General features: G+C 40.6%; 1 protein-coding gene across 1 annotated transcript; it reads right to left on the bottom strand.

Moving 5' to 3' along the window:
• Positions 1–850: 850 nt before the first annotated feature.
• Positions 851–7835, bottom strand: LOC308290078 (FH2 domain-containing protein 1-like; the record flags this gene model as incomplete). The annotated part of the gene is made up of 11 exons (XM_080731853.1): positions 851–2282; positions 2614–2778; positions 2888–3005; positions 3111–3181; positions 3300–3407; positions 3509–3579; positions 3670–3770; positions 3866–3951; positions 4087–4186; positions 6237–6298; positions 7617–7835. The coding sequence occupies 11 exons, from the start codon at positions 7833–7835 to the stop codon at positions 1443–1445; spliced, it is 1941 nt and encodes a 646-aa protein (XP_080587979.1). The 3' UTR covers positions 851–1442.
• Between the last annotated feature and the right edge of the window lie 3200 nt (positions 7836–11035).

Raw genomic sequence — 11035 nt, forward strand, 5'->3', positions numbered from 1 at the left:
CCTTATCTCCTCCCAGAAACCAATCAAGGGTTGTATTTATACATGACCACCTTCACCTGCCATCCTCTGATCTATTTATCGCATCCCTCCACCACCCCAATCTCCACACTTTTCTCATGCGCTCCACTAACTTTTCCTTATCCTTTCCTTCAGGTTCCAGATGGGGTCTTAAGGCGTAAATCGGCGCCACTCCAGATCAACAAGCACCCATACCTCTCCAGCTCATCTCCACCACACAACTCATCTACACCACACCATCCTTTGTCTCCCTGGCCATTCACCTGATCTCCATCACATCAACCATGGCCCACTGCTCCTCCACCCCTGCTCCATCCTCTCGCCCCTCCACCTCATCTTCACCACGTAATCGTTACCTTTCACATAACCCTCCCTCCTAGTTACCATTAGCCCGTCCTCACCACATAACTCTCGATCCCCTTGTTCCTCTCCACCCCATCTTCATCGCCTCACTCCTTCATCACATCAGATCGACCAGCGATCCCACACGCCCGCTATCCCTCTGACCGTACTTCCCTTGTCAATTCAGTACACCACTCCATCCTTCCATTCACCCTCATCCTTGCAGTCATTTCCCTAAACTCTGCGTCCCCTAGCTAACATTGCACACCATTTCATCCCCTTGTTCACATCGCAAATCATTCCACCTCTCGTTAACATCGCACACCACTTCATCCCCTCATCCCACTCGCCAGACAACCCTCCGACTTTGCATCCTGTCCCTAATACCGCAGACCATCTCATCTTCCCTTCATCCCCCCCCTACTCTTTCTGCCCTAAGCCAACAACCGTTCACCCCTCCATCGCTCCCCACTCAACCCACATACTTCACACCTTTAACCTCTCATCCCCATTACTGCATCCCTCAATCAGTCTTCATTCATTCACACTGTTTCTATTCAATAAATACAACCCAACTGATATTGTTTGATGGTGTGGTCTTTACTAGTGAATATGTAGTTGTACAGTCTGTCCTCAAACAGATACTGAAACATATATTCAATTTCCTCTGCCATTAATTCATGGACTACATAGCAGATGTGAAAATGTCATGCCTTTTCAGTTTGGGAAACCTCATGATATAAATGAAGCAAAATAGGCTTAATTTATCTGCTGGATTTTTGATTCGAGGTGTGGCAGCTAATCATGAGTTTGGGGGGTTTGTAAGGCTTTAAAAGGCAATTATTATGTCTGTAAACACTGGTATACAACAGGCCTACAGGTGTAAATGGGTTAGAAAGTTTCAAAAATAATATTTTCCATCTACAATTCAAACCTCCTACGACATGTTTGAAGATTATATAGCTAAATTCATTCTGGATTGTATCTTTAAGTTAGAGAATTACCCATCTAAGCTTGTAAACAGCAAACTGACTGACCATCCAGGTGACAATGCCCTGTAATGTTAAAGACGATTATTTATTTTAAACCACATTAAAAAGAAAATAAATGTATGCGCGAAGTTGTTTGCTCTTTTCCCCAAGGCGTCTGAAAAAATTTAAGAATCCATTTGTATCAGCCTTAAACCATGGCTTAGGGGGTGGTTTCTGGCTTTTAGTCTGATTGTCAGCTGTTAAAGAAGAATTTGTCTTGTCTTCCTGTCTAGGTATGGATTTCTGGCTCTGGGTGGCAGATGTTTCAGAGCTGTGGGAGTGGTCAGTCAAACCTAACTTGTGTTTTGTTGAGGAATACAAAATGACATCCTCCGATTTCATCTTCTCGATATCTCTTAAAGTCGGGTTTTGACGTCTGCATGGAGGTTCCCACAGGTTATCTTCCTCTTCCTCACGTCCTGAGGACGAACTGCCGCCGGTCCTCTTGGTTGTGTAAACACACCGGCTTTCTTTTCTGTGTGTTTTCAACTCCTCCTCAGCACCCGGATCACAGCCTTTTACCTCACTTTCATTGTTGTGAATCTCAGCATCTTGTGCAGAGTTCTCCGTCAGGGCACCAGCTGAGTTCCATAGATTGTTCTGCCCCTGTCTGGCCCCCTCCGAGCGACTCCTGTGATCTCCAGTGGGGAGGTTTCCAAGGGAGACAATCTCTGACAAGCTGCCGTTGGTGGGGCTGCCGTTGGTGGGGCTCCCATGAGCAGAGGAGGGCTTTCCTACTCTTCTGCGGGACCTGCGGCTGGTAAGGATGCTTTGTAGCATGGACTCAAGTGCTATACCCTCCATGTCCTTGTCCATTGTGGAGCAGGTGGCAGTGGACCTCCGCTTGGCAGCTAGCTCCTTCATCTCGGCTCCTTCTCGATTCTTGTTTTCCTGCATTGAAACAATTTAGGGATTAATAAAGGAGTAGTTTTTTTTCTTCTTTTCCAATAATTTGAGGAGCATAATAAAGACCCTCATGTATTCTTAGGAGACACAAAGAGTATCCTTTGTGTCTCCATAGGGAACCACTGCTGGTCATCAAATTATTGGCTTAGGAATGTGACAAGAACAAAAAGATATCCATGAATTCAAGTCTCTATGGGGGCGTGTAACTGATAGGAAAATAGGAAATAAGTCATTATGGTGGTGAACTATCCCTTGTAAGTTGTGATTATTTCAACAGGTCTGTCCACCACTAAAGAAAACACAAACAAACACTAACCTGTATAGCCCGCAGAAACCTGTCACAGAAGGATTTAAAAATGGTGCAACACTCCTCCAGTTTGAACATGCTGGGGTCCTCGCAGAAGTATTCTGCCACCGAGTCACTCACTGAGTTCAGCCTCTGAAGTGAGATCTGTGTCTCTTCCAGACGGGCCTCAGCCTCCTAGATGGGATCAGTGCCAAACTATTAGGACAAAGGCCTACAGTACAATCATCTACACAGGTGTAAAACGTGACAGATTCTGCTGAGACTGGCCAAACTAGGGCCTAACCTTTAAAAAATCCTCCATCTGTGGCTTGAGGTCTTCCTGCTTTTCTGTGTTGGTGTTGGCCTGCTGTATTTTCTTTACCTCTCTCTCAAACTCGGCTTCAATGTCATCTTTACTTATTCTAAGAGTGTAACAGAACAAGTAAAATATTATATGCAAAAAAGAATTTTAAATAGTTTTTAATAATAGTAATAATAATATTAATATTATAATTATTTATTTGTACCTTGCTGCATGACCAATGTGTTTCAGTTGCTCTGTAAACTTGAGGAGGGTCACATCAGCCTTCTGAGCTTGCTGTTATGTAATATGTAAATATTTAAAAAGGTCACGTTATACAGACATCATCATATCATAGGTACAAAAACAAAGACTACCACAATTAGATTAGGAACATAACGTGTACTGTACTTGCCATCACAACATAATGCATGAGATTCATGCCTGGTTTGTTTGCTTTGATGTCGACTAATTTCAAGAGGGAAGTCATTCTGAAGCCAACAGCACTTCCTGCATAGCCACCCTGTAATCAAACAAATAGAAAAACAAAATTGTTACAAAGTGATAAATAAAGAAACACTGAGACTTAAAACTATAGTGTCAAATTGATATCAAAACACTCACAGCATTCATGTAATTTCCTGTCTTCAGAACCAGTCGAATAATAGAGTGGAGTTCATCACACTCCAGCAGCTCTGTGAAGACATAAATATTGTGAATGATTGAAGGTCCAAGTGGATAATGAGTGCTGTGATTATGTATTACAATTAGAGGATAAGAAATACCTTGGCCAGCTGTGGTCAAAATGCTAATGGATTTATGCATTTCTTCCATGAGAGGGAAGAATTCCTCTTTGAGCACTAAGCTGTTGAGACGTTCTTCATAGCTAGCAGAAACAGAGATCAAGTCATCCCACTGTTAATAAAACAAAAGATGTGCAACACTTACGCCAAGCACAAAAACAGTGTTTCATTAGTTCACCTGGGAATCTTGACCAGCATCAGCATAAATAGATCTGCTTCAGGAAGAGCTGACTCGTTGCCATTAAACCTGACTAGCTGTTGCACCTGTATCCCCAGAAAATAAAGACAGAGGAATAGTTTATATTGAGATTCTGTTATATCAATTCAGTTTTCAGCAACAGGTAAACATTTCATGACAAAGCAGACATACAGTGGTATGAAAACGTCAAACACTAGTACCTCTCCTTCTTCTGGCAACAGCTTGCACAGTTCTCTCAGTTTCCCTGTACCCAATTTAATGTTTCCTAAATGAATGTCTTCAATCATATCACTCACAGACCTGTGAAGGGAGACGGAGAGACAGATATAGATCAATATGTAGATCAATACTAACAAATTCACTTATTACCACTTACAGTAGTGGCTATTTTTAACCCTGGCTTTATTTTAGCTGGGGAACCTTTTATCTGATGTGTGCACTTCCTAATGTAAAACTGACTTCCTGCAACAACACACTGCTGAGAGGAGGAGAGTAGACGATATAGTGTAAATAGTAACACATTCCTTCCACCACTTAAGAGGCACAAACAATACTAATATAATAACACTATTATGACAATACACACAACATCCTACAACTGAATGTGTTTACACAATTATTACTAAAAAATCACACCCGTGTGAAGTGGAGCTGTGTGTGTGTGTGTGTGTGTGTGTGTGTGTGTGTGTGTGTGTGTGTGTAGATCATGTGTACCGATTTTTGTGACATTTGACGAAAATATGTAGGAAAAGGAGCAAAAAGTGTGTTTTGGAGAAAATTCAAGATGGCGGAAAATCTATCCTGACGCAAATGGGCGTGGCCTATATGGGGAGATGCGTCTTGACCCAAGGAATCCAGGGAAAAAATAATTTAAATTTTTCGACCTACGGTTCAAGAGTTACGAGACAAGTAGGCCGTTATAGCGCCACCATGAGGCAGAGTGGAAATGCTTTTGGGGATTCGTTGAGTATGCCACCCCCGACCTGTGGTTGAAATTCAGTGTTGACTGGACCTTTTGTTTGTGATTTATGGCTATTGTTTGCAAAACGGGCCCCTCCCGCTAACTTTGGAAGCCCGTTACGAACGAACGGAATGGACTATCGCAATATCCCTTGAGTATGTTCATTGCATAGGTTCATAGATCATGTGTACCGGTTTTTAAGACATTTGAAGAAAATATGTAGGAAAAGGAACAAAAAGTGTGTTTTGGAGAAAATTCAAAATGGCGGAAAATCTATCCTGGCGCAAATGGGCGTGGCCTATATCAGGAGATGCGTCTTGACCCAGGGAATCCAGGGTAAAAATAATTTTAATTTTCCGACCTACGGTTCAACAGTTATAGGCCAAAACGTAAACTGGGCTGTTATAGCGCCACCATGAGGCCAAATGACACAATTATTTTTTATTTAATCCTTGAAATCATTATGAACCTCCTCTCCAAGTCTTGAAACTGTAGCCCCTATGGTTTGCGAGAGACAAATAATTGAATGTGAGTTTTTGCGATTCCCATTATAAGTCAATGGGAAAAATTAATTCACTAATAAATTAATATCAATTAAACTATTGAACCTTTCTCTTAGCAAGTTACTAGCCCACCATTCCCGAGTAAGCCGGTCGATTTGACATATGGCGCGAGTGTGTGGTGGCAAAACTGTGGGACTAGTAGCGTGCCGAAGTTTAGGAAGTTCAGGCTACATACAGACACACACACAGACAGACCCACACGGCCACGTATAGGGAGCCTGTGCTTCACACAGCTCCAAAAATCACACTCGTGTGAACTGAGCGGTGGTGTGTGTGTGTGTGTGTGTGTGTGTGTGTGTGTGTGTGTGTGTGTGTGTGTGTGTGTGTGTGTGTGTGTGTGCAACAGCGCCCCTCCCTTAACATGTGTGGTCAGAAAAGGTAACTGCAGGCTACGGACACGGAGACAAACAGACAGACAAACAGACAGACAGACAGACCCACACACACGGCCACGTATAGGAGCGTTGTGACCACCGCTCAAAAGTATGTTCAGATTTCTTGTGTGTACAGTAGTTGCGTATTGTATTAATATGTATATGCGGACAGCATACCAGACATGAGAATAATATGTCAGATATGTTGCCATTGCCAAATAACAGAAACAGAAGTCATGTATTCATTTCTCAATAGTTGATCTGTGTCCCAGCTTAGGGAGGGATGACCTGTTCTTGCAGTGTAGCTACGTGGATTTGGCCTGTTAAGACATGCCAATGAGAGATCTTTAACTGTAAGACAAATATTGTGAATGAAGCTGTGTGCCTGATTCAGTGTTATACACTTGAAGTGCAAAACCATAGACGTTGATAGTTCTGCCACACTGACTCACCTCTTGAACTGTTTTAGGAAAATTCCGATGTTCATGCTCCTCTTTGAACTGAGAATGGTAACCTTAAAGAGACAGAGGGAGATAATCAACTTGTCAGAAGCTGCTGATGAGATAAACATTCTATTGGCTTGATCATAGTCTTGACTTGTATATTACAAGTACCTCATACTTTTAAGCAGACAAATATTCCAGACATACTTTGCAATTGATTTTATTGAAGTGAGTTATTGGGTCAAAGTAGAACCATTACAGCACACTGAAATGTAACACATTTGTACACTCACAGTTATATTGATACTCAGGATTTTCTAATGCAGTGATGATGCTTATTGAGATAGCCTGCATGTTAGTTAAAAAGGACTACATAGATTAAACAGATTATTCCATCCCACTTTCAGTCTCTCTATTGACCTATATTATATTATATTATAGGTCATTATAGGTCCTATAATGACAGAGAAGTTTCACTACTGAAAGCTACAGTAGAGAGTACAATGCACAATGCACATACAGTAAGTAATGACTTTAACCTATCATAAAAACATTGCCTTTAGACAGAATGGGAAGGCCGTTTATTGTATAGCTTGCATACAGAATACCTAACCCTAACCCTAACCCTAGGTACATAATAATACAGTATGACGAGTACTTTCCCTTAGCAAACAGATATGAAGAATAATAAGACTCCAAGATTCTAAAATACCATGTTCCCGGGGAAGCATCTATAAGAGGAACTAAAGACCTATGAGTTAAAGGACCAGGTCACCTCTGGGACAACCAGATCTTATTTTATTGTTGTTTGGGACACGATCAACACAATCCTAAGTACTTTTTTGTGTTTTTAGATATTTTAGTATTTCAGCATGCTACAACTGGTCATATGATGCAAAATGCATCATATGACCAGTTGTAGCATGCTACAAGCATGCTGAAATCCTAAAATATCTAAAAACACAGATTGAACACAAAAAAGTACTTAGGATTGTGTTGATCGTGTCCCAAACAACAATAAAATAAGATCTGGTTGTCCCAGAGGTGACCTGGTCCTTTAACCTATTAACCCATTCATTATGTAGACATTTTAGCCAGATTGAATATACACTTTTACTTTAAACATGTGACGCTACCAGGAATTGTAATCAATAGGCTTTAGGGTGATAGTGGTTTAATGAGTAAGCCAAATGAGACTATCCATGGCTAAACTCCTACATAGTTGAGCCTGCTGTTGCTTGCTGCAATGTTTTAGTCTTGGGAAACTGCCACTGAATGCTAAGCTACTACAGTATTTGCTCTTTTGCAACAAGTCAAACAGTTTCTCCTGAATAAATAAGAAGGTGTTATTGCTTGGGTAGAATATTCTTATTATAGCCAACAACTCACCACTTCAAGTCCTGAGGTTGATGTAGGCAGGCCCCGCAGGCTCTGGCGTTTCTGGGCCTTATTGTGAAGCTGCCCCTGTCCCGTCTGGCTGTGGCTGAACAGCTCCGTCATGTGTTCAGTGTCCAGCTGATATTCCTGTAGAGTCTTTGGGGCGGTCCAGATGTTGTGCTTTCCCATTACACTGTGTTTAGGAATGGTGTCCCAGTTGAAGTTCCTCATCTTTGAGCCGCGGTGTTCTGACCTGGACATGCATCCTATGCCAGGGGCTGGTGGTGGGGGTGGTGGGGGAGGTGGAGGAGGTGGTGGAGGAGGTGGAGCGGGGGCAGGTGGTGGGGGGACACCAGAATGCATCTTCTTGTGAAGCTGTCACTTCCTATGAGAAGTTATCATCATGGCCTCAGGCACACAGCTGTGAGGAATTGAGACATGTTAATTGTTAGCAGTCTAATGAAGAGTTGACTTGAATAAAGGCTTACAGACAGAAATAAACTTTAGAAGCAGCATTTCATTTTTAAACTCTGAATTATTTTAAATTAAACATATATTTCTGTTTGACTCTGCTTTTATTGTGTTTATTTTATTTGAAATAATGTATTTTGCTTTATACTTGTAATCATATTTTTGTGGAATGTGGAAATTCAAATGTCCTTTTATACTGCAGTGTCTTGAATGATGTTTTGTGTCTTAAAGGTGGTGTAAGTAAAGTGATATTGTTTGGTTTCCCTCTCTATCCCTAGCTCGCTAAGTAGGCTACATTTTCAAGTCGGGATACCAATTTGACCCAAATAGGCCCATAGGCAACAGGATAGGCTATGGCTACACTACAGGATAAACAAGTGAAATTCGAAGTGATGGGGAGAAAAGAGAAAAGTTGGAACTGGAAAATTGAAGCTATTCATACACACACACACACACACACACACGCACGCACACACACGCACACACACACACACACACACACACACACACACACACACACACACACACACACACACACACACACACACACATATATTATATATAGCCTATATAGCCTATAGACCTATATGAATATATAGTCTATAGCCTATATTTACAATTATTATTCTTTTTACCAAATATAGGCTACACCCCCAGTGTCGTTCAAATTTGTCTTATAAGGCAATTAAGGTAACAATTTGCTAAATAAAGTGTCTATAAATTAACTTGGATGTTGGTAGCCTATAACAGCCAACATTTAGCAGAATAGCCTCTGTGTTTTGCGCTATTGTCATTTCGGACTCGGATCAGAAGAACAAAATAAATCATCTTACCTTTAACCTCGGCTAATTAGTGGCTCATCGTTGATTAGGCCAAATTTAAATTCACGTCCTTCTGTCCTCATCTGGAACTTTAACACGAGCTAGATGGCACGTTCCACTATGGGAGAGAAGTGTGTTGATATGTTCACCTGTGTGTAGGCTGCTGCACAGCACGTCCAGTCATGGTCCACCGGTTGGGTACCACTACCACTCCATAGGCGTCCAGACTCATTCTTATACAGTGGTCCAGACAAGTTGCACCTTGTCACCAATCAATTCCTAATTTCACTCATTACTCCTAGGCCTAGGCTACAGCACGTACACACCCATTTCACTGGCCTCATCAATGTGTACTTTGAGTAATGACTTTTTGGAGGATATTTCTCTTGAAAGCCTAATAAGGGTGGGCAGCATTTATTTCCAGAGGGCCTACTGACTGTGATAGGGCTGAAGTGAGTGAAGGAGTGAGCCACACATTGTAGACCTACAATTGAATTGAAACTTGGAACACTGACATAACAACACATAAGAATTATGTTAAAACTGAATTTGGTGTATTGTTTAAAAAAGGATAAAAGGATAAAAAAAAATGAATTTGGTAGACATGCCAGGCTACTTTACAATAAGGTACTTTTCACAACAAGACAACATACTGTAGTATTAATATTGTTACTTATTATAGCCTAAAACAATCGGTGTGAATGTCTTATCAACTTTTAAATGAGCCTATAGGCTATAGTAAGCCTATCTTAACTTATCTGATATGCACCACTCCATATAAACACATTGCATCCTATATGGACTCTCACTGTTACAAATTCAAATGCTAAATATGAATTACTATTAATTGGAGTCGAGTTAAATCAATTTGTTTCAAAACAAATTCGAGGGCCCTGGGCCCCCAAGGAACCCTGAACATCCCTGGACTCCACTTTGAGAACTATAGGCCTACTGAATAACAGTAGGCTAGTTTATATAAAACAGCTCATTGCCTTTATTGTATAACCGTATCTCAAAGTATGGGATCCTCAATCATTGATGATAAACAACAAAGTAATGCTAATATATGACAATGACATAACAAATGTTATGTGAACCATAAGTCATTTATTGCAAGAGAAGAAACCCGTCAGACTAAGCATGAGGATATCTAATAAACTGACACAATCACATTTGACTGGCAAGACAACCTGTTGTTTTACAGGTAGTAGATCAGTCATTCGTCATCTAATTTCATTGTCGCAAACAAGATAACTGATAATAATGATAAAGCAATCAGCTTCATTCTTTCACAAGAATCTCTTCTTCTCAGGAAAGTACTTTTTTTCTCAGTAGACCACCAACACCACAAAACCCTAGTGGGAAGTGAAATAATTACCCATTTAAGTCTAAGATCATATAGGTAAATCTAAAACAGTATAATCAAAAAATCTATAATCTGTACTTTGAAACTGTACACAATAGGATGCCAGATCTTCTGACCTAGCAACTGTCAGACATGTTTGACAGCATCATCATCAGTATACAGTATGTTGGATTCATCATGTTAACGTGTTCATTTACAGACATTTAACCCTCAATACTTGGCCTTTAACTCAGTACTTGGTCTGCTCTTTTTCCCTATACACCTAACCTCTGACGAAAATAGCCGATCAGTGGTTTTCAACCTTATTCTTACCAAAGTCCATTATTTATTTGGCTTTTACTGTAAGCCACGGACCACCATTTGATGAGATTTAGCCCCTCAGACTTAAAACTTTGAATATTTTGTTATTATTGAATATGAATTCGTTCCCATTTCCATGCTGTATTGATGTGGTACCATAGGAGAGATAACAGGCAAATGCTGAAAATAATTATTATAAATTCTCTAATTGTGTAGACAGACTTCTTGTAAATTAAGTAATGCCGATTTTTAACACTAATTTAACTCTTGATAGCATAAAATTAAACCAAATGGACCTGTAAGGGTAGTTAAAGATCTATAAGGGTCCATTTAGTTACCAACTCTCCATCATTTAGCTGGGGACCACCTGGAATCTCTTCAAGGACCACTGGTGATCCCCAGACCACTGGTTGAGAACCACTGCTTTAATATATGGACACTTGCCTTGTCAGGTAAAACTACTTTAGTCTGAA

The sequence above is a fragment of the Nannobrachium achirus genome, assembly GCF_963921795.1.
Source record: "Nannobrachium achirus genome assembly, chromosome: 8".
NCBI classification, from domain to species: domain Eukaryota; kingdom Metazoa; phylum Chordata; class Actinopteri; order Myctophiformes; family Myctophidae; genus Nannobrachium; species Nannobrachium achirus.